Below are 25,374 nucleotides of genomic sequence, written 5' to 3'. Positions count from 1 at the left end.
GGACTTTCCAAATTTTTTGTATTTAAGGTTTTTCAGAAGTTTATCATGGGCTTTTAAATTCAAATATCAATAATGATTGACTAGTTACTTTTACTACTTTTACTAATTGGCCCAGAGTTTCAGGTGAGTACTGAATATGTGTACTTTGGGGTTCAATCAGTACCTGGAAAGCAGGATTCTTGGAAATCAGTTTTCACAGAAGCTCTTTCAGACTAGAAGTACTGTTCATTTTCAATTTCATTAGAAAGCATTTGAAAATGGTGACTTCCATCTAATCCTTTGCGGTTCTATCTTTGTCTATACTGGAATATTCTATATTTGAGGGTGAATAAAGATCAAAATTCTTCATCTGCAGTTGAAATACCAAAAAGAAAAGAAAAGATGATGATAATAATAATAATAATAATAATAGTAATAGTAATAGTAATAATAGTAATGGTAGAGTCACCAGAACCTTTTTTTGTTTTTTGTATTATTATTATTTATTTATTTATTTATTTATTTATTTATATCTTTATTATTATTTCTTCTTTTGTCTTACCCATCTTTTACTATCCATTTCCTCCTATCCTATCCTATCCCTTTAATGTTCTCCCACTTTACATGCTATACACACTCACACACACACACACACACACACACACACACTCTCTTTCCTGACCTCTACTGATACACCTCACTACCCTTAATAAAAATCTATACTAAAAAAAAAGAAAGCATTTGAAAATCACTCCAGTAAATAGTACATTACTACAAAATAAACAAGTATTTCAATACAGTAATCAAATAATGGTGCTTAACATTGATGTACCATTCAAATAAAACTTAATGAAGTCTGCAACTCCCTTTTAAAGTAGCTAACCATTGATTGCACTGGTCCTTACTAATCCCCAGCAAAACTGGTACAAACAATATATATAGATATGGATTTGGATATGTATTCATTCATTTTGTTCATTTTGTTTGGAAGACTTTATTATTTAGAATAATTTATTCTTTTAATTTCCATCCTCACCAGAAAGGGTACCTACCTTAATGAATTTGCTGTCTTTCCATAATATTTTTCTATTTCCATATCTGACCCCATTTTAATGTTTCTTTCTACAGTTACATGAGCATTGTTGAATCGCTTCCAACATATGGTGTCCACTATTATGCCGTTAAGGTATGTGACAATTGAAAAAAATATTCAATCAAATGTATTGCGAATGAACAATTACAACGGAATAATTATTATCATTTTTCTATAACAATTTTGTTTTATCTGTCATATTAAGATAAACAATTAACTTTAATAATTTTGGGTATCTGAAATTAATAGGTAGAAAGGTCATTTCAGTATAAATGTTAAGGATTTAACTTACTAGGATCAAAGCTTTGAATTATAATATCTAATTGTAGCTTGAATAGATTGGTTTATTGTAAGTTACACTGGAAACCTAGTGCCTTGCTTTTATTTGGGGGGTTATTTTTAAATTTGACATTACTTTTCAGCTTGTCATTTATTGTTATGTCAGCAGTGAACTGGAAATGTCAGGTTGGTTGTGTAAAATAGGTCAGGTCTAGGGGTCAACATTTGTCCCCTCCTTTAGGACCAAATGCAAGCAACACCCCTTCAAAAATGAGATTTAGTTTTGTTGCTGTTATTTTCATACAGAACTACATGGATTTTTTTATTTGTTTATTTACAGTATTTTAAAGAAGAAAACATCCCCTCATACAAACAAATGTGCAAACCTTACTTTAGAAAGGAATCATCCTTCCTGAGGCTGCTATTTAACAGTTACACTGAAACATTTATAGGGTGGCTATAATACCAAATGTGGCCACTGGGCCATTTTTACAACCCACAAATCTAATAATACAAAATCTAAAATGGCTGTCAGATTGTATATTGACATATCCAAGTAATAAGAGTCACATACAAAGATTAATCTTCCGCTTGTTGTTATATATATATATATATATATATATATATATATATATACACACACACACACACACATTTAATGTGTGTGTGTGTGTGTATGTGTATGAATGAAACTGTATGAATGAAGCTCATTTTTTTCTCAGTGTACGTGCTTACCTTATGAAAAAGCTTGCATGAAATAAGATTCATGTTTTTGCTCTTTGATCCTTCTTTATCTGATAGATCTAAAATTTAGGCTGTGCTTCATAGATTTTTTAAAAAATGTATTGGCAGTTTACATACTATAGTAGAAAATGGACAGCATTGGACAACATTAGAAATTTCCTATCTGCTGCCTCAGATAGGAAATTATGAAGAAATAATAATAATAATAATAATATTTTATTTGTACCCTGCTACCATCTCCTGAGGGACTCGGAGGCCAAGCCCAAACACATGAGGCCAAGCCCAAACACAACAATAACAATAACAGCAATAATACAAAAACAATAAAAAACTCATAGCAAAATAGCAAAAACAATAACAATAAGATGACGCATTTAAAAACCAATGGCTGAGCCAAATGCAATAATGAAAAATTTAAAAAATAATGCTGGGCATGAACAGGTAGCATGTAATTGGAATAAATGTTTTGAAGAGGGAAGAAATGTGCAGACAATCCAAAATCATTATTGAAGTGCATTTGAGGACATATTGCTGGGAGATTCCTATTCTGGGAAGGCACACTGAAACAGCCACGTTTTCAGGCTCCTCCTAAAGACTGCCAGAGTTGGGGCTTGTCTAATATCCCTGGGGAGTGAGTTCCAGGGTCGAGGGGCCACCACTGAGAAGGCCCTCTCCCTCGTCCCCACCAATCGCGCTTGCGACGGTGGTGGGAGCGTGAGCAGGGCCTCTCCAGATGATCGAAGAGATCATGTGGGTTCGTACACAGAGATGCGGTCACACAGGTAGGCGGGTCCCAAACCATTTAGGGCTTTGTAGGTAAGCACCTGCACCTTGAATTGGGTCCGGTAAATGAATGGCAGCCAGTGGAGCTCCTTAAACAGGAGGGTTGACCGCTCCCTGTGAGGAGCTCCAGTTAGCAACCTGGCCGCCGCTCGTTGAACCAGTTGGAATTTCCGGGCTGTTTTCAAGGGTAGCCCCACATAGAGTGCATTACAGTAGTCCAGTCTGCACAAAGAACACAATGGACCTCTTGTTCCTTTCTATGCCATGTACAGAAGCATGGAGATGAATATTTTAATATGACTGCCAATAATATTAGATGCTTGGAAGCTTTTATTGGGCTCTCATAATTGTGTGTTCAAGGAATTTATGTGGGAAGCGTGGATCCCATTCATTTGTAACTATCCAGTTTTTCCTCAATTGCTAGTTCTGGCTTTTTCTCACCTCATAAAATCAGTTAAGGAGGACAGACGCCCAATATCTTTTTATTACCTCTGTGTGTCATCTGTATAGAAGCACCTCACATACGGATTCATTGTAAATGGGAGCAAAGGACAGTACAAAGTCCTGTCATTATAACGAGCATGCAAGCAGTCTCTGTTAAAAGATGTTCCAAAGTACTTAAAAAAATACGGCAAGCCTGTTTATAATTATTTTTAAAGGGCATCAAGTCATAACTGCTTTTGTCCTTTTGTTATATTGCCAGAATAATATTGACTCTTATATGTTTTCCTTACTTAGGACAAGCAGGGAATTCCTTGGTGGCTAGGACTGAGCTACAAAGGGATCTTTCAGTATGACTACCATGACAAAGTCAAACCAAGAAAGGTAAGCTCATTTTGTACAGAAACATTATTGACTGAATGATTGGCAGAAACATTTATAGTGCTAATTTGTCCGAGGCAACAGCAACAAGCTCAGAATCTCAAATAATCCCTAATTTAGTGATCTGTTACAGTGATGGGAAGCAGCGCAGAATACACCATTATTACATGCAAGAGACCTTAAACCTTCTTAATGATAGAATCAAAGTGTTGGAAGAGACCTCATGGGCCACCCAGTCCAGCCCCCTGCCAAGAAGCAGGAATATTGCATTCAAAGTACCCCCGATAGATGGCCATCCAGCCTCTGTTTAAAAGCTTCCAAAGAAGGAGCCTCTACCACACTCTGGGGCAGAGAGTTCCACTGCTGAACAGCTCTCACAGTCAGGAAGTTCTTCCTCGTGTTCAGATTGAATCTCCTTTCCTGTAGTTTGAAGCAATTGTTTCGCATCCTAGTCTCCAGGGAAGCAGAAAACAAGCTTGTTCCCTCCTCCCTGTGGCTTCCTCTCACATATTTATACATGGCTATCATATCTCCTCTCAGCCAGTGGAGCTGGCATAACATAGTTGTATGTTACCTGTATGCAGCCCCAGTTAAGCTGGCTGCCTCTGGCAGCGCTTGGGGCAATCTTTTGTTGAGAGGTGATTATATGTCCCAGATTGTTTCCTCTCTGTTATTTTGCTGTTGTAATTTTAGAGTTTTTTAAATACTGGTAGCCAGATTTTGTTCATTTTCATGATTTTATGGAGAGGAAACAATCTGGGACATGTAATCACCTCTCAACAAAAGATTGCCCCAGGCACAGTCAAGCCATTGTATGCTGATCAACGTAGTCAGTTGAAACATTCACACCTAGCTCCAACATATAAGAGTTCTTTGTCCCACCCTGGTCATTCCACAGATATATAAACCCTTTTTCATAGTTCCAACAGACCTCGCTACCTCTGAGGATGCTTGCCATAGATGCAGGCGAAACGTCAGGAGAGAATTCCTCTAGAACATGGCCATACAGCCTAAAAAACCTACAACAACCCATTTGTCATGTGCTTTGAAGACTACCCATAGTGTACTCCAGTTCTTTTCAGCTCTCTTGGAGAACAGAAAGTTTGAGAAGCTCTTCGTAGTCTGGGGAAAAGATCTCTCATTTTCTTCCCATTTTCCATCTTTTTTCCCCTACAGGAAAAGAAAAAACATTCTAATTTATCAAGACAGAAGTATCTTTTGTCATCTTAATGGGCAGAATGTATATTTTCCCCCATGGTTTCAAAGTTATGGTACCAAAGTATATAATGCCTTGGTATCGGGAGACTTTATTCTGTTTTTTATTGTAGCAAAAGCATTTTCTATTTAGAGATGAAGGAAACTATCACAGGATTTTCTGAAAAGAAAACAATATAAACGCATCTCATCATTTTGCCCCATCTTTCCAATTTAACTTTCATTCATTGCCAAGCCTGAAACAAATTGAAAAATTGCAGTCGTAATTTTTTTCAGTAGAGCAGAACAAACCAGTCCAAACTGAAAAGTGTACATTAAATGCTTGTCTCAAAAAAACTATTGTTTTTCCATTAGGTCATCCTAGACCATTTTTCATACTTATTATATCTGCTGCAATAAACAGATGAACCTTATAGTCCCATCAGTATCCAGTCAAAACCAAGCTCTTATTAAATTGCTCCAGCAATTTGGTGAGAAGCTTGAAGAATCCTGGCTACCTATTTAAAGATAAAGGCTTGGGCAAATTGTGGACTCATATTCTAGAATCGCATTTATATTCATTTAAATTCTGGTTTATTTTGCTAATCTCACTGGAATGCAATTGGGCTTTTAATATGAGATAATCTGAATGAAACAATGGACACAGAATTGAATTAGACTGGAGTTTCTGAAAGCATGAGCTAAACACATTTGATTCCCGAAGGCATATTGTCTGTGCTTTAACAGACTAATAAGGTCAAATGGAGACAAGATCGTATTATAGATAGTTTGTTTCCTTCCTAGTGTATTTTACATAAGTAAATTATGGATAATAGAAAGTAGGCACTGATGGATAGCTGACCAATGCCATCTTTGGTCATATTTCAACTTAAGTTCAAAATGTGTAATAAACGTTTTGGCATGCCTTATTATTTTCCTTTTCCCAGAGTAGTAGTGAGAAATGCATGGCATCTCAGGCACCCAGAAGAGGGATCTGGAAGTTTGAATCAACCTGTTGTTTGGGGTGTTGTGTGGTTTCCAGGCTGTATGGCCATTTTCTAGCAGCATTTTCTCCTGATGTTTCCCTTGCTTCTGGGCTGACACCTGCAGGGGATCTGTTGTTTGTTGGTACCATTGCTATTGTTGATGAACAAGCCATGGCCAAAACCAAAGAGAACAGTATAGTTTGAACAACACAATCAGTCGGTATTTCAGAAATCAATACCATCTCTTGTTTCCTAGCTGTTTCCTTCATCCCTCCCACTTAAGCAGGAAATCTGTTTGCTTTACTGCACTGCTTTGCTGAAAAATCATAAGTATCTGCTTATGATAGTTAATGGTGAATAAAGAAAGTTCGGTTTGTAAAAATGGGCTACAAGTCACGACAAACTTTTGTTGTTTACTTGTTCTGTTGCTTCTGATTCTTTGTGGACCAGCCCATGCCAGAGCTCCCTGTCGGCCATCACAACCCCCAGCTCCTTCAGGGTCAAGCCAGTCACTTCAAGGATACCATTCATCCATCTTGCCCTTGGTCGGCCCCTCTTCCTTTTTCCTTCCATTTTCCCAGCATAATTGTCTCCTCTAAGCTTTCCTGTCTTCTCATTGTGTGGCCAAAGTACTTCATCTTTGCCACTAATATCCTTCCCTCCAGTGAGCAGTCGGGCTTTATTTCCTGAAGTATGGACTGGTATGATCTTCTGGTGGTCCAAGGCACTCTCAGAACTTTCCTCCAGCACCACAGTTCAAAAACATCTACCTTCGCGCAGCCTTCCCTGTGGTCCAGCTCTCATATCCGTAGATTACTACAGAGAATACCATTGCTTTAACTATGTGGATCTTTGTTGCTAGTGTGATTGTTCCGTCCCCCAGGATCTGGGTTTGCCTAACCTCTCAGCTGCTTAAAGTTGCTTTCTTTTGCATTTTGTCCCAGGGCTGTTGCAGTTTGCAAGGCCTGGAGGTTAACAGTCAGAGTTTGCAAAGCTAGCCTGCAGGTCTTCTTTGCAATGATTGGTCTAGGGAGCAGCCCTTTGAGCCCGCCCCTGCTCCCGGGGAAGAATCTCCATTTTGGAATTCTCCCTGCCCTATTCAGTTTGAGGAAGGACGTCAGGCGTGCAGACGGCTATGCAGCTAGCTCTGGGAAAACCATTGCAAAAACCAACTTAGACTATATTATAGATAAGTATTAAGCTAACTGAGCTAGTATAGATAGTGTATTGTGTATTGAGTATATAGTTATAGAGAGAGTTGGCACTCCTTAGTCTCCTGAACTAACTTTTAAGTTATAGATAGGGAAAGAACCTGCTTCTTTCTAAACCACAACAGCTTGCGGTTAGGGTGTTAAGATTTCAGAATCTTATCTGCCATCTGGAGAAAGGGGTTGCCTCTGTAACTAAAGAAAGGAAAGAATATTTCTGAAGTTCCATTTATTGTCCATTTATTGGCTGTTTGATTGCAGCTTTATGAACTGCCAAGTCTTCAAGGACTTTGTGTAAATAAATATTCTTTTTTATGTTTAAAGCCAGTACTAGTCTCAGTTGCTTAGTATTTTAAGTTTTCAAGATAGACAACTGCAGTTCGCTCAGCTATAGAGAGAAGCACGTCGCAGTCTTATTTTTTTCTAGCATCTGTGCGGACGGCACAGTGATGTCTCTACTCTTCACTATTTTATCGTGATTGGTCATTGCTCTCCTCCCAAGAAGTAAGTGTCTCCTGATTTCCTGGCTGCAGTCTGCATCTGCAGTAATCTTTGCACCTAGAAATACAAAGTCTGTCACTGCCTCCACGTTTTCTCCCTCTATTTCCCAGTTGTCAATCAGTCTTATTGCCATAATCTTGGTTTTTTTTATATTTAACTGCAACTCAGCTTTTGCACTTCCTTTTTTCACCTTGATTAGAAGGCTCCTCAGCTCCTCCTTGCTCTCGGCCATCAAAGTAATATCATCTGCATATTCTAAGTATTGTTTCTTCCAGCAATTTTAACCCCAGTCTTGCATTCGTCAAGCCCCGCACATTGCATGATGTGTTCTTCATACAAGTTGAATAGGTTGGGTGAGAGTATACAACCCTGCCGTACGCCTTTCCCAATCTTGAAACAGACTGCTGTTCCATGTTCAGTTCTTACTGTTGCTACTTGGTCTTTATACAGATTCCTCAGGAGAGAGATAAGGTGATTTGGTATCCCCATACCACCAAGAACTTGCCACATTTTATTATGATCCACACAGTCAAAGGCTTTAGAATAGTCAATAAAACAAAAATGGATGTTTTTCTGAAATTCCCTGCCTTTTTTCATTATACAGGGGATATTGGCAATTTGGTCTCTCGTTCCTCTGCCCGTTCTACACTCAGCTTGTACATCTGGCAACTCTTTCTCCATATATTGCTGGAGTCTTCCTTGAAGAATTTTGAGCATTACCTTACTGGCATGAGAAATAAGGGCCACTGCATGAAACAAGTGGAAGAAGAGACAGTAGGAGAAACTGCTTCTAGATTCATCTAGGAGAAACAACCATGTTATCTATAAGACTTTCTCTTTTTGCCTGCGCTAAAGAGGCATTATTCCCAAGAAAAGAAATTGAAAAAATATCATTTAGTGTCATGGAAGGAATCTGTAGAGATTTTGAGAGTACAGGGTGCCTGGAGGTTCAAAAAAAGAGTTCTGAAAAAGCAAAAGTAGAGATCGATAAAGTATGTGATGATTAACTATGTGTCCTTGAGTGCAGTTATAACTGGGCAGCGAAATTCTGCGTGAGAGAATCCCACCGTTTTAGCAACCCAAATGTTGCCCTCCACTGCACACTTGCTAATAATATTAGTAAACAATTAACTCAAAGAAAGCTGAAGAGCAAATGATTAGCAAAGCCTGCCAGATTGTTTCCATAGGGACCCATAAACACTTGCCTGAAGCTCCAGTTGAAAATTCAAAAGCTTACAGTTAAAGGCAGGACAGAATTGTTTTCAATGGATCATCTAGAGACAGGACAATTTTACATGAGTCTGATTATAATTTGGAGTGCATGAGTTATATTATCACTGATCACTAGCAAGCTTTTAAAGTTGACCAACACCTGGAAAGCCAGAAGGTAAACTCTAAGAGACAGAAGTAAATATATGGGCTGGTACTTAGAGATTTTTTTAAAGTTTCAAAAAAAAATACTGCCTTGCTTAAGATATGTTATCAGGTGTATTTATCTTTTTTATTTTCTGGACTCCTATAATATTACAAGGCTAAAGTAAATATAACTAGTGTTTCAAGAGGATCATAGAATCATAGAGTTAGAAGAGACCTCATGGACCATCCAGTCCAACCCCCTGTCAAGAAGCAGAAATATTGCATTCAAAGCACCCCTGACAGATGGCCATCCAGCCTCTGTTTAAAAGCTTCCAAAGAAGGAGCCTCCGCCACACTCTGGGTCAGAGAGTTCCACTGCTGAACGACTGTAGTACAGTTCCTAGAATCAAAGTAAGAAGGAGGAGGGGTTTGTATGTAAAGTTGCCTATATAGAGTTGGACGGGACAACAGGGACCATCTAGTCCAATCCCGTGCCATGCAAGAAAATGCAAACAAATCTCTCCTGACAGATGGCCATCCAGTGTCTGCGTTAAAACTTCCAGAGAAGAAATCTCTACCACTGTGTTAGGGATTCTTCATCTTCAGAAAGGGAAGGGGAGCAGGGAAGTGCTCAGGAACTGGAGGGAGAAGAAGAATCAGACGATGAGGTTTTACAAGTGCCCACATTTCTAGAGAGATGAAAGGAGACAGAGCACAGACAGCGTTCAGCTAGAATAGCTGCTAGAAACACTGAGCTCATTGGGAGACGCCCTAGCACTTCCTGCATGGGGAATTCAGGGCTATAAATCAGAAACAGGGGCAGTCAGGTTTCGCTGGTAACAACGACTATAATGCCGATGTTTTCACTCAGATTGAATCTGCTTTGTGTCTGCGGCTAAGGACTTAGTGATCATTGCCTGTTGTCTGATGGAAGACTGCTGTTTCTTTTGGGACTTTGTAAGAGACTTTAATTTGTGTTTGCATTACAACTTCCTTACTTTCTTTTGCATTTTCAACTACATTTGCTTATCTTTTGCGTTTGCTGAAGTAAAGCATTTTTCTTTTACTTTCAACGTATTAAGGCTGCATTTGAAGGGCAACTCAGGACACACTGTTTAACACCTCTTATGGTCAGGAATGTCTTCCTAATGTTTAGATGGAATCTCTTTTCCTTCAATTTGGATCTATTGTTCTATATCCTGTTCTCTAGAGCAGCAGAAATATTTCAATGTGGCTGTTATGTCCCCTCATTCTTTATTTCACCAAGTTAAATATATTTAGCTCCCTGTGCTGCTCCTCATAGGTCTTTCAGACCTTTAATCATTTTGGACACCCTCCCCTGGACATGTTCCAGCATGTCAATACCCTTCTTTGATTGTGGTGCCTGAACTGGACACAGAATCCCAGATAAGATCTGACCTAAGCATAATAGAGTGGAACTATTACTTCTCTCGATCTAAACACTACACTCCTTTTGATGCAGCATATAATCACATTTTCGCTCGTGCATCACACTGTTTACTTCTGCTCAGCCTGTCATCCACCAAGACTCCTAAATCCCTTTCACATGTCTGTTCTCAAGCCAAGCGTCACCTATCCTATATCTATGCATTTCATTTTATTGCCTTTTTATTGTTTTTTTAAAGTACTGTACTACTAACAGGACATAGCAAACCCCTAATCCATAGTTCTCTGGTACTGGAGCTACTAACATGTCCAAAGCCTAGAGGCACAAGCCGGAAACCAGAACAAAGTAAGAAGAAGGATTAGGGGTGTGTATGTAAAGTTTCCCATATGAGATAGGCCTTTGCTGAGGAGCCAGGTTGTAGCCCAGAGCAACCGGCAGACACTGGGCTAGGGAGGTGTATTTCAAAAGTTCAGCGCCCTAGTGTCAACTCTTTTCATGATGAAAGCAGAGTTTCACCATTCCTTGCCACAGCACAGCCTATGCATGTGGTGTTTTAGATCAGCAAATTGCTTAACTTTTCAGTGCAAATGCCATGATTGCTCTATTCATGTTGGCTCAGATTGAAGCCTGTGGTGGACTTTTTTAGTGACCACTATGACCCCATTAATTTGACCAAATTTAAAACAAGTACAAGCTAGACTGAATAGAGATATTATCTACTGGTTTAGAGCTTTAATTTTTTATTTTTTAAAAAAACATACATTTTCCTACATATGGGCAGCATTCTACCAAAACCCACAAAACAATTCTGAACACCTTTCTAAAAGTAATATAATGTACAGTTGAACTTCTACTTAAGAGCATCCTAACTTAAGAGCATTTTGAGATAAGAACTGTTGCTTGGCCTATGTTTCTCTTTGGCATAAGAGCACAGTTTTATAGTTAAGAGCTAGCATATTGGGGAGCACTAGGGCAAGTGTACAGGACTTTAGTGTTTCAAGGGAGCAGCCTCCATGCCTCTTACCTCCATGCCTCATTCTCTTCTCTGCTTTGGGAGATTGCTGTCCCCTTTGCTCTTGTCTGCTTTGAGGAACTTTGGGTTAGTTGATTTAGTATAGTTCTTATTCCTGGTAGGAAGAAAATGATTTATTTATTTATTTGTTTGTTTGCAGTATTTATATTCCGCCCTTCTCACCCCGCAGGGGACTCAGGGTGGATTATAATGTACATATACATGGCAAACATTCAATGCCATAGACACACAACATATATAGACGGACACAGAGGCAATTTAACATTCCAACTATTCATGAGGGTATTCTGGCCACCAGGGGAGCTGTTGCTTCACTGTCCATTTGTAACACTGATGAAGGACTTCCTCATTCTTTGCATGCTTGCTGGAGCTTTTTATGGCCTCGTAAATTAGTTAAATTAGCCTCCCCACGTATGCGGTACCTAAATTTCCTACTTGACAGATGCAACTGTCTTTCAGGCTGCAAAGGTTGACAGCAAGCTACACAAATTAGTCGGACACTCACTCCGACCTGGGCTGGCTTTGAACTCATGACCTTTCAGTCAGTAGTGATCTTAATGCAGCTGACTCACAGCCAGCTGCGCCACAGTCCCGATACTTCGCCTCTTCACTTTGTGCTTTGTGCTTCCTTGCCACAACTTTGTGCTTCCACCATTTTAAAGTTGATCTTCCTTTTTTATTGCTCCATGTGGATGTGCATTTATACATTTTTTTATTTATAATGTACATTTTCTCATTTAAAAACACATAACACAAAAACAGGATTCTGGGGACTGGAACCGATTAATAGTATTTCAACGGGAAATTTTGCTTTGAGTTAAGAGCTAAGAATGAACTCAACTCTTAAATCAAGGCATCACTGGATATGGATCCCCTCAAGTTAGGTCTGTACTAGTGACAAAATCATTTTTTTAAAGCCTTTCCCAGGTTGCTGAAATGGACACAGATCTCTGGACCTCTTCCCTACCAGCCTTGGCTTAATTTTGAAATGGGCAGCAAACCACAATCACACACACACACACCAAGGGAGAGGAATTGTGGAATTTCAAAGCCTCTGATTATAGCTCTTCATTAGCTGCCCACAAAGGCCTGGTCGTGGTCCAATAGTACTGTTCCTGGGAATGATTTTCACTGAGGACATTTTCCAAACTTGCACCTGGATCCCCTACACATAAATCCTTCCACTCATCCTGATGCTTTTTTTTTACTTTTGTGCCAGTTTTGAAAAATAGAACAGCAGAGAATTTGGGGCTGCCATCTTTCTAACACCATCTCAAAGCAAGGGCTGGCTAATTTTTTTTTAATCGTGTTAGGAGCAACCAGACAGTAGTATTACATTTTTAACAAAACAAACAAACAAATAAACAACCAAAACACAAAGTTTGCAAGCTTGGTAGTTGATTAAATGTCCTATGACCAGTATCTGGCCACTTGGAGCACCTCTGGTGTTGCTGCAAGAAGGTCCTCCATTGTGCATGTGGCAGGGCTCAGGTTGCGTTGCAGCAGGTGGTCTGTAGTTTGCTCTTCTCCACACTCGCATGTCGTAGATTCCACTTTGTAGCCCCATTTCTTAAGATTGGTTCTGCATCTCGTGGTGACAGAGCGCAGTCTGTTCAGCGCCTTCCAAGTCACCCAGTTTTCTGTGTGCCCAGGGGGGAGTCTCACATTTGGTATCAGCCATTGATTGAGGCTCTGGGTTTGAGCCTGCCACTTTTGGACTCTTGCTTGCTGAGATGTTCCAGAGAGTGTCTCTGTAGATCTTAGAAAACTATTTCTTGATTTAAGTCGTTGACATGCTGGTTGATACCCGAACAAGGGATGAGCTGGAGATGTCACTGCCTTGGTCCTTTCACTATTGGTTGATACTTCCCAGCGGATGTCAGGTGGTGCAATACCAGCTAGACAGTGTAATTTCTCCAGTGGTGTAGGACGCAGACACCCATTGATAATGTGGCATGTCTCATTAAGAGCCACATCCACTAGTTTAGCGTGGTGAGATGTGTTCCACACTGGGCATGCATAGTAGCAGAGTAGCATAGGGCAAGGGCAGATGTCTTCACTGTGTCTGGTTGTGATCCCCAGGTTGTGCCAGTCAGTTTTCGTATGATATTGTTTCTAGCACCCACTTTTTGCTTGACGTTCAGGCAGTGCTTCTTGTAGGTCAGAGCACGGTCCAGAGTGACTCCCAGGTATTTGGGTGTGCTGCAATGCTCCAGTGGGATTCCTTCCCAGGTAATCCTCAGAGCTCGGGATGCTTGTCTGTTCTTAAGGTGAAAAGCACATGTCTGCGTTTTAGATGGATTAGGGATCAGCTGGTTTTCCCTGTAATAGGCAGTAAGGGCACCTAGAGCTTTGGAGATTATTATTATTTTATTATTATTAACTTTATTTATACCCCGCAAAATCTCCCGAAGGACTCAATGTGGCTTACAAAGGCCAAGGCCGCCAACAAACAACAACATAGAAATATAACAGTAAAACTCATAAGCAAATAATAAAACATCAAGCAAAACAATAAAACACTAAAACAGTGACACCATGACGCATTTAAAACCTAAAGGCCGGGCCAAATGTAATGAATAAAATTTAAAAGTGCTGAACTTGACAGGAGGTATGTATTTTGGAGGTAGGTGCAATGTGCAGACAATCCTAATCTCTAACAAAGTGCATTTGGGAAATGATGCCAGGAGTTTCCTAATCTGGAAAGGCACACTGGAACAGCCAGGTCTTCAGGCTCTTCCTAAAGATTGCCAATGTTGGGGCTTGTCTGATGTCCTTGAGGAGAGAGTTCCAGAGTCAGGGGGGCCATCACAAAGAAGGCCCTGTCCCTCGTCCCCACCAAACGCTCTTGCTTGAGCGGTGATGGCACAATCATCTGCATAGATGAAGCTCTCTGTCCCTTCAGGCAGTGGCTGGTCATTTGTGTAAATGTTGAACATTGATGGAGCAAGCATCAATGGCTGGCTAATAAGGCACTAGCTTAGTTTCAAGCTACGCGCATCTACACTTTTCCAGTGTTAAACAATCATTCCCAGAGAGACATTTACTTTGTAAAGTTAAGTGTGTTTAAAAAGAAACTTTAACATCAAGGCTGATTTTTTTTAAAGGTGAGTTCATAGGGTTTTTTGGAAAGAAGGGTTGCCAGGATAAATACTGAATTTTGGTGTTGGGTTTGTTAAAACAGTTTGCTTTCCCTTTTAAACACGCACAGCCTTAGAGCCAAGCTGCACAGTTACACATGAGATTCATGAATAGACCTCACATAATGTTCATTTCTTGGTCAGATGCCGGTTTGATGGATCAAACGGCATCTGGAGATTGTAGTGGGATTGTGATAACAATTCCAAGAAAAGGGTTAAATCCCTTTTGCCCGCCTGTCAGCACTATAATCACAGCCCCCACAGCTGCATTTGTTTTAAAAATGAAACTTCAGAAGATCCAGTCCTGACTTTTGTACAGGGTGCAGTTTAGCCCTTAGCCATTCTTTAATTACTTTGTAAGAATCATGGGTAGTAGCCTCACGCTGAGCTCCCAGTGGATAGGTGGCCACATCAGATAAACCACTGCCCAAAGTTCTGCTTGTGACCCTCCCAGAAAGCTTGTCTCAAGAGAGAAACTCTTGATTAAAGAGACATCCCTACCTGACTCATGAATGACCACTTCCTGGCTGGGTCATCTGTTACATGTCCAACATTGTGTTAGACCTAATTTTACAAGGCAAACAGGGTTTCAGCTCTGCAAACAACGAGCAGTGGATGATCTCAGCTATCATGCCTGTGAAACCATTCCATTGATTTCAAAGGACATTAGGTAAGGGCAAGCCTGAGCCTGCAAATGTTCCTTTTGGCAGCATTTTGACCAGAAGTACAGTGCAGAAGAAAGGCCTTGCTTGCCGGAGCATTTTGAGCAATGAAGTCCCACACAGAACCATAGAGTTGGAAGAGACCTCATGGGCCATCCAGTCCAACCCCCTGCTAAGAAGCAGTAAAATCTCATTCAAAGCACCCCTGACATCCAGCCTCTGTTTAAAAGCCTCCAAAGAAGGAGCCTCCACCACACTCTGGGACAGAGAGTTCCACCGCTGAACAGCTCTCACAGTCAGTGGAGCTGGCGCAACAGAGGAGTAGTATGCTCCCTGAGAGCCGCTCCTGTTAGCAACCTGGCTGCCGAATGCTGGACCATTTGAAGCTTCCGAGCAGCCTTCAAAGGCAACCCCACGTAGAGAGCGTTGCAGTAGTCTATACTTCTATAGAAGTCTATAAGTTCACTCCCTCCTCCCTATGATTTCCTCTCACATATTTATACATGGCTATCATGTCTCCTCTCAGCCTTCTCTTCTTCAGGCTAAACATGCCCAGCTCTTTAAGCCGCTCATCATAAGGCTTGTTCTCCAGACACTTGATTACTTTAGTCATCCTCCTCTGGACACATTCCAGCTTGTCAATATCTCTCTTCAATTGTGGTGCCCAGAATTGGACACAATATTCCAGATGTGGTCTAACCAAGGCAGAATAGAGGGGTAGCATGACTTCCCTGTATCTAGATACTATACGCCTATTTATACAGGCCAAAATCCCATTGGCTCTTTTTGCTGCCACATCACATTGTTGTCCACGAGGACTCCAAGATCTTTTTCACACGTACTGCTCTCAAGCCACGTGTCCCCCATTCTGTATCTTTGCATTTCGTTTTTTCTGCCTAAGTGGAGTATCTTGCATTTGTCACTGTTGTTCATTTTGTTAGTTTTGGCCCATCTCTCTAATCTGTTATGATCGTTTTGAATTCTGCTCCTGTCCTCTGGAGTATTGGCTATCCCCCCCCCCCCCATTTGTATCATCTGCAAACTTGATGATCATGCCTTCTAACCCTTCATCTAAGTCATTTGCCAATCTATTTGCAACCATCTAAGCCAAGATATACCTTATCAACCATTTAGGTTAGCCAATCTTAATATTTGAGGTTGTGTGGCTCTGAAAAAGAGAGGTGGCCAGGCCCCCTGGAATATTGCACTGCATGATTAGGGAGGTTACATTTTTTGAAAAAAATAAACAAATTATTAATTACTTTCACAATATATACGGTACATAGTATAGCAATAAATCATAATTTAAAATTTTGCTTTTTCCAATCCACACTCACTTCCCTCCCCTAGTCATTTAAGTTTATGAAGCACTTCACTGTCAATCATTTAATTAAAAAAAATCATCTATTTGATTGTTTATTTTATTAATGACCATGATATCTTCCCCTAGTGATTTATCTGAAATCTCACCTGAGATATAAATCTGCCATCTGAACATGAGGAAGAACTTCCTGACTGTGAGAGCCGTTCAGCAGTGGAACTCTCTGCCCCGGAGTGTGGTGGAGGCTCCTTCTTTGGAAGCTTTTAAACAGAGGTTGGATGGCCATCTGTCAGGGGTGATTTGAATGCAATATTCCTGCTTCTTGACAGGGGGTTGGACTGGATGGCCCATGAGGTCTCTTCCAACTCTAGGATTCTATTATTCTATGATTCTATTGCTCGGACACATATAGCTAACAAATGATTTCCATATAACTTGAAATAAATGCTTATTTATTTATTTACTATATTTGTATACCGCCCTTCTCAGCCCTCAGGCGACTCAGGGCAGTTTACAGAGGCAACAATTCAATGCCCAAGTACACCATAAAACGTTTAAAAAAATTACTATATAATATAAAACCATCACAAAAGCAATAAAAACATAAACCATTTGGGTCTCCTAATTAAAACGTTGTCCAATCTTATCATCCAGTCGTTCCATATTCCTATGTCTATTATTTTGCATTTTCAAACGCCTGCTAAAACAGCAAGTCTTGACTCTTGACGCTTTTCCAGCTCAATCTTGACTCTTTTCCAGCTCAGCCAAGTCTTGACTCTTTTCCAGAATGTTAGGCGGTGGGGCTGATCTAATGTCCCTAGAAAGGGCATTCCATAGCTGAGGGGCCACTACTGAGAAGGCTCTGTCTCTCGCCTCTCTTTAATCTTACATCATATGTTAACTCTGACGACTGATGTTTAATTTTGCATTGATAAGAGACTGAAGAACTTAATTTATGTAAACCTTAATTGACTCTAAATTGTACTGGCTTGGAAATGTTATAATTGAATATCTACAGTACAAGTTTTGATAAATCAAGCCAATAGGTGGTTATGCATAAATAAATACATGCACACATATATACATACATCTAAATTAAGTCCATCTGTTTGGCAGTTCCGCTCAATGTTGATTGAGTTAATGGCTTGCTCTAATCTTTGAGTAATTAATGTGTGGTAGTAATTTAAAAAGCGATTTAAATGGCCATTCATGGGTCATGGTAATAACACCCTATTCATCATTTGGCAAATTAAGCATATTGATTTGAAAACTGGGTGTAATAAAGTAAATTAGGTAGACAGCTCAGGGGGGGATGAACTATATTATAATGTATTGTCGAAGGCTTTCATGGCCGGAATCACTGGGTTGTTGTAGGTTTTTTCGGGCTATATGGCCATGGTCTAGAGGCATTCCCTCCTGACGTTTCGCCTGCATCTATGGCAAGCATCCTCAGAGGTAGTGAGGTCTGTTGGAACTAGGAAAAAGGGTTTATATATCTGTGGAATGACCAGGGTGAGACAAAGGACTCTTGTCTGCTGGAGCTAGGTGTGAATGTTTCAACTGACCACCTTGATTAGCATATAATGGCCTGACAATGCCTAGAGCAATCTTTTGTTGAGAGGTGATTAGATGTCCTTGTTTGTTTCCTCTCTGTTGTTGTGCTATTGTAAGTTTAGAGTTTTTAAATACTGGTAGCCAGATTTTGTTCATTTTCATGGTTTCCTCCTTTCTGTTGAAATTGTCCACATGCTTGTGTATTTCAATGGCTTCTCTGTGTAGTCTGACATGGTGGTTGTGAGAGTGGTCCAGCATTAATGTCTATAGAAATATTTATGATGCATGGTAGCATCATAAACTGTTCCTAAATATCTCTATAGACACCAAAAGACATATGCAACATGCATAAGGATGCATTCATGTTTTTTTTCCAAACTTTAGCCTGGCCCCCCAGCAGGCTGAGAGATCATGAACTGGCCCTCGGCTTTAAAAGTTTGGACACCCCTGACCTAGATCCGTTTCTCTACCGACTCATTTGCCAATTAATTCTGTGTACATCCTTCTACATGGCATGGCATTAGTGACCAGAGGTTGGTTGCAATCTCTCGCTACAGAAGGTGCTCTTTGCTGGTCCACTGTTCAGTATGACTGTTCCTTTTTTACCTTTGAACTGCCAGGAAACATGGGTTGTGAGGAGATAGAATTTCTTTTAAAAGTGTTTTTTTTCCCCTTAACTGAATTTTATATAACAGTAACAGCTTATAAGCCAGTGTTTCTCAGACTGGGGAGGTCATGAGGGGGTTTCAGAGGGGTCGCCAAAGACCATCAGAAAACACAGTATTTTCTGTTGGTCACTGGTGTTTTGCGTGGGAAGTTTGGTCCAATTCTATCGGTGAGGTTCAGAATGGTCTTTGATTATAGGCAAACTAGAAATCCCAGCAACTACAACTCCCAAATGTCAAGTGTCTTTTCTCCACCAGTGTTCACATTTGGGCATTTTATATTTTACACACACCATTTCTACCCCACCCTTCTCACCTCCAGGGGGGGACTCCCGGCTAACACAGGCAGCAATTCGATGCCACAATATCAGTAACACAATATAAAATCATAATACATAGCAGATTAAAAACAGTAGCATTAATTAAAATCACTTAATCACATAGTCACAAATCACATAGTCACAAAGTCACATAGCCATTTCCAGGTTCCTGTGGTCCAGGTTCTGTATTTAAAGTGCTGCTGTGCCCACTTAGCTAAAGGCCTGGTTGCAAAACCACACTTTTAGTTTTTTCCTAAAAGAAACGAAGGAGGATGCCGATCTGATCTCACTGGGGAGCAAATTCCACAAACGGGGGGCCACCACTGAGAAGGCCCTGTCCCTCGTCCCCACCAGACGTGTTTGCTAGGCCGGTGGGACCGAGAGCTAAGCCTCTCCAGTAGATCTTAAATTATGAGGTAGAATGTAGAGGGATATTTATTTATTTACAGCTTTTATATTCCGCCCTTTTCACCCCGCAGGGGACTCAGGGCGGATTACAGTGTACACATATATGGCAAACATTCAATGCCAATTTTTGACATACAAACATATACAGACATACACAGAGGCTATTTAACTTTTTCTGGCTGCCAAGGGAGCTGTCGCTTCATCGTCCATCTGCAACCCTGATGAAGCACTTCCGCATTCCCCACATGCTTCCCCGCTGGAATGCTTTGCTGGAGTCTTCTTTATGGCCTCATAAATCAATTAATTTAGCTTTCCCACACTTAAGGTGGTACCTTATTTTCCTACTTCACAGATGCAACTGTTTTTCGGGTTGCAAAGGTTGACAACAGGCTACACACAATTGGTTGGAAACCCACTCCAACCCGGGCTGGCTTCGAACTCATGACCTTTTGGTCAGAGTGATATTAATGCAGCTGACACTCAACCAGCTGCGCCACAATCCCGGATATTGAGTATTTGTGCCTAATCTGGTCCAGATCCATCATTGTTTGAGTCCACAATGCTCTCTGGATGTAGGTCAACTACAACTCCAAAACTCAAGGTTGATACCCACCAAACCCTTTCAGTATTTTCTTCTGAACATGGGAGTTCTGTGTGCCAAGTTTGGCTCAATTCCATCATCGGTGGAGTTCAAAATGCTCTTTGATTGCAGGCAAACCATAAATCCCACCAACTACAACTCCCAAATATCAATGGGTGTTTTCCCCAAAACTCCCCCAATGTTCACATTTGGGCATATTAAGTATTCATGCCAAGTTTGATCCAGATCCATTATTGTTTGAGTCCACAGTGCTCTCCACCAACAATGGAATTGAACCAAACTTGGCACACAAAATTCCCATGCCCGACTGAAAATACTGGAAGGGTTTGGTGGGCATTGACCTTGAGTTTTGGAGTTGTAGTTCACCTACATCCAAACTCAAGGTCAATACCCACCAAACCCTTCCAGTATTTTCAGTCGGGCATGGGAATTTTGTGTGCCAAGTTTGGTTCAATTCCATCGTTGGTGGAGTTTGGAATGCTCTTTGAGTGTAGGTGAACTAGAAATCCCAGCAACTACAACTACCAAATGACAAAATCAACTCTCCAACCCCATCAGTATTCAATTTTGGGCATATCGGGTATTTGTGCCAAATTTGGTCCAGTGAATGAAAATATATCCTGCATATCAGATATTTACATTACGATTCGTAAAGGTAAAGGTAAAGGTAGTCCCCTGACATTAAGTCCAGTCATGTCTGACTCTGGGGTGTGGTGCTCATCTCCATTTCTAAGCCGAAGATCCAGCATTGTCCGTAGACACCTCCCAGGTCATGTGGCCGGCATGACTGCATGGAGCGTCGTTACCTTCCCGCCGTAGCGGTACCTATTGATCTACTCATATTTGCATGTTTCAAACTGCTAGGTTGGCAGAAGCTAGGGCTGACAGCGGAAGCTCACGCCGCTCCCCGGAATCGAACCTGCGACCTTTCAATCAACAAGCTCAGCAGCTCAGTGCTTTAACCCACTGCGCCACCATGGGCTCCTAACAGTAGCAAAATTACAGTTAGAAAGTAGCAACGAAAATAATTTTATGGTTGGGGGTCGCCACAACATGAGGAACTGCATTAGGAAGGGTGAAAAACACTGTTATAAGCTATCAAGCTCTCCAAAACACATATTTGAAATCTACAAGCTTGAGGGGGGAAAGTTGGGGGGGGGGGCGGACTTATGTTGACTGAGACATAGTTTTAAAAACTAACTTCCAAACTCTTGAAAATAATTGTTGTACCAAAAGATGAGCTTTCCCAACCCATGAACACTCACAAACATTATCTAGTCTTTTTCAAATGTTGTATATGTTGTTTCTGTGTGGTGGTTACCTTAATTATAGGGAAATGCTTTCCTTGAACCATGCTACCTCTGATCCGGTCTCTCATCCCACCAAGTGGTGCTGGGGCCGGCGGTGGGGAAACCTTTTAATGATACTTTAGCACACAATACATTTTTTTTTGTTTCCCCACCAGCTTTAATGGTATCATGTGGCCGACTGAAGAGCACTGGGGTCGCGTAGCAGCTTTTGTTGTGCTGAAATTGAGATGGGTCCTTAGCAACTATTCCAAGCATCTGGAGTTTTATCTAGAAGAAGGGAATTTTGTCTGCCAGGGGGTTGCAAAGTGCTGTGCTCACATCGTTCTGTTCTCTCACTTCTGCTTCTCCAGTCCCCGCTTTTACACTCAGGAACTGGAAAGTTTCTCAGTGCAAACATCTGGCATGTTTTGAATTCCAGTCTCTGCAGTAGAGCGAGGATAGATTGCTGTTATCTTTCTTATTTGACCTCTCATCATGGCAATTTGCATAGTGCAAAACCAGATGACATTTGTAACTCATTGTGTGGAAGATTGCAAGTGATCTAAATCTACTAGATACTATAATCTAACATGCACTATATTGGTGGAAGCAACAGTCTCATTATATTTGTGCCTATATATCTTTTTAAATTGAGGAAGCAACTTTTCTGAAGAATGTAATTTCATCTTCAGATAAAGGGATATGGCATTTTACCAAGGGCCTGTAGGATTAATTAATGGCAAGAGATCCAGAAATCCAGGTAGAAAACTCTACAAATGTTTCCATAGTCTGTCTCTCATACTCATGAAATGTAGAAAATATGACCCCATGATTTCCTGCTTTTTCAAGGAGCAAATTTAATTAATTTGGATTTGTTAGCCTAGGTTAATTGCCATACTACTGGTTCCATCAGTGTCAGAGTTTGGGTCAAAGGTTCAGGGCCCAGACTGAGACGGAGCCCCCGGTGGCGCAGTGGGTTAAACCCCTGTGCCGGCAGGACTGAAGACCGACAGGTCGCAGGTTTGAATCTGGGGAGAGGCGGATGAGCTCCCTCTATCAGCTCCAGCTCCTCATGCGGGGACATGAGAGAAGCCTCCCACAAGGATGATAAAAACATCAAATCATCCAGGCGTCCCCTGGGCAACGTCCTTGCAGACGGCCAATTCTCTCACACCAGGAGTCACTCCTGACACAACCAAACCATAATTTGCAATAACGAAAAGTATACACAGAGCTGGGGTATATGGCCATGTTCTAGAGGCATTCTCTCCTGACATTTTGCCTGCATCTATGGCAAGCATCCTCAGAGGTAGTGAGGTTGGAACTAGGAAAATGGGTTTATATATCAGTGGAATGACCAGGGTGGGACAAAGAACTCTTGTCTGCTGGAGCTAGGTGTGAATGTTTCAACTGACCACCTTGATTAGCATTTGATGGCCTGGCAGTGCCTGGGGTAATTTTTTGTTGAGAGGTGATTAGATATCCCTGATTGTTTTCCCTCTGTTGTTTTGCTGTTGTAATTTTAGAGTTTTTTTTAATACTGGTAGCCAAATTTTGTTCTTTTTCATGGTTTCCTCCTTTCTGTTGAAATTGTCCACATGCTTGAAAGCCTTCGACAATACATTATACACAGAGCACTTTGTCCTCCATCTCTGAAGCCAAGAAAGAACAGTCGATAACGCTGATAACAGAAGTCGATATGGGAAGGAGTAGTCAGAAGGCGTGGAGGTTGTTAAGACAGTTGAGCAATGATCCGTCACACACTAATACCCATGGCAACATAAAGGCAGATCAGATACTCCATCAACTTCTGAATAATGGGAAACCCAACCTTGCTACCAAACTAGGAAGGAAACCAATAGTCAAATAACCAGATAATGAAAACAACAATCTTCATGAACCTTTTACATCTACTGAATTGGAAATGGCTCTCAATCAATGTAAAAATGGCAAAGCAGCTGGCCTACAGATGGAACAAATTAAAAACTTTGGCCAAAAAGCAAGGTTCTAGCTGCTGAAGCTGATGAACAACTGCAATGCATCCTGTCAAATCCCTAAAATCTGGAGGAAAGCAAGAGTCATAGCAATTTTGAAACCAGACAAAGACTGTAATGAACCAAAAAGGTATAGACTGATTTCCTTGTTGTGCCATTTTTGTAAAGTTCTGGAGATACTTATCCTGCAGAGAATTATGGAAAAATTCTCTGGAATTATGGCACATTTATGATCCACAGCAAGCTGGTTTCAGGAAAGGAAAAAGCTGCACATCACAAGTGCTGAACCCGATTTAGCACAAAGAAGATGGTTTTAAAAGATAGCAGATTACAGAAGCTGTATTCATAGACCTGCCAGCAGCTTATGATACTATAAATCATTGCCTCCTCCTGAAAAAAAAAGTATAAATGTATAATATCACAAAGGATTACCACCTCACCCTCATAGGAAATCTCCTACAAAACAGGAGCTTTTTTGTTAAGTTCTAGGGTCAGAAAGGCAGATGGCGAAGACGAAAGAACAGCCTGCCTCAGGAGAACATGCTTGCTCTATCAATGCTTAACATTTACACAAATTAGCAGCCACTGCCAGAAGGGACAGAGAGTTTCATCTATGCTGACTATTGTGCCATCACCGCTCAAGCAGAGAGCTTTGAAATGCTTGAAATAGTTGAATCAAATCTCTCCAAAGCTTTAGGTGCTCTTACTGCCTGTTACAAGTTCTTTGTGGCAAGTTCTTGGTGGGATGGGCATACCAAGCCACCTTGTCTCTCTCCTGAGGAATCTGTACAAGGACCAAGTAGCAACAGTCAGAACTGACCACGGAACAACAGACTGGTTCAAGATTGGGAAAGGCGTACGGCAAGGCTGCATCCTCTCACCCAACCTTTTTAACTTGTATGCAGAACACATCATGCGATGTGCGGGGCTGGATGAATGCAAATCTGGGGTGAAAATTGCTGGAAGAAACATTAACAACCTCAGATATGCAGATGACACCACTCTGATGGCCGAAAGCAAGGAGGAGCTGAGGAGCCTTCTAATCAAGGTGAAAGAAGAAAGCGCAAAAGCCGGGTTGCAGCTAAACGTAAAAAAAACCAAGATTATGGCAACAAGAATGATTGACAACTGGAAAATAGAGGGAGAAACCGTGGAGGCCGTGACAGACTTTGTATTTCTAGGTGCAAAGATTACTGCAGATGCAGACTGTAGCCAGGAAATCAGAAGACGCTTACTTCTTGGGAGGAGAGCAATGTCCAGTCTCGATAAAATAGTGAAGAGTAGAGACATCAGACTGGCAACAAAGATCCGCCTAGTCAAAGCCATGGTATTCCCTGTAGTCACCTACGGATGTGAGAGCTGGACCTTAGGGAAGGCTGAGCGAAGGAAGATCGATGCTTTTGAGCTGTGGTGCTGGAGGAAAGTGCTGAGAGTGCCTTGGACTGCGAGAAGATCCAACCAGTCCATCCTCCAGGAAATAAAGCCCGACTGCTCACTGGAGGGAAAGATACTAGAGACAAAGTTGAAGTACTTTGGCCACATCATGAGGAGACAGGAAAGCCTAGAGAAGACAATTATGCTGGGGAAAGTGGAAGGCAAAAGGAAGAGGGGCCGACCAAGGGCAAGATGGATGGATGGCATCCTTGAAGTGACTGGACTGACCTTGAGGGAGCTGGGGGTGGTAACGGCCGACAGGGAGCTCTGGCGTAGGCTGGTCCATGAGGTCACGAAGAGTCGGAGACGACTGAACGAATGAACAACAACACTGCCTGTTACAGAGAAAACCAGCTGATTCCTAATCCATCTAAAACATGTTCTTTCCATCTTAAGAACGGACAAGCATCTTGAGCTCTGAGGATTACCTGGGAAGGAATCCCACTGAAGCATTGCAACACACCCAAATACCTGGGAGTCACCCTGGACCGTTCTCTGACCTACAAGAAGCACTTCCTGAATATCAAACAAAAAGTGGGTGCTAGAAATAATATCATATGAAATCTGACTGGCACAACCTGGGGATCACAACCAGATTCA

General features: G+C 41.2%; 1 protein-coding gene across 6 annotated transcripts in view; it reads left to right on the top strand.

Moving 5' to 3' along the window:
• Nucleotides 1-25,374, top strand: part of FRMD4A (FERM domain containing 4A) — a 511,564-nt gene that overhangs the window by 407,569 nt on the left and 78,621 nt on the right. For 5 of the 6 annotated variants that reach the window (XM_067468889.1, XM_067468890.1, XM_060778219.2 and 2 more), the window contains 2 exons: nt 1,108-1,165; nt 3,617-3,703. The exons of the other annotated variant lie outside the window; for it this stretch is intronic. In XM_067468889.1, coding sequence (XP_067324990.1) covers nt 1,108-1,165; nt 3,617-3,703 — 145 coding nt within the window. The remainder of the gene's footprint in view (nt 1-1,107; nt 1,166-3,616; nt 3,704-25,374) is intronic. 6 annotated transcript variants of the gene reach the window in all.

Source organism: Anolis sagrei, chromosome 5 (assembly GCF_037176765.1).
Source record: "Anolis sagrei isolate rAnoSag1 chromosome 5, rAnoSag1.mat, whole genome shotgun sequence".
NCBI lineage: Eukaryota > Metazoa > Chordata > Lepidosauria > Squamata > Dactyloidae > Anolis > Anolis sagrei.
Note: the sequence above shows the minus strand (reverse complement) of the source record. Positions and strands in the feature narration are given on the sequence as shown.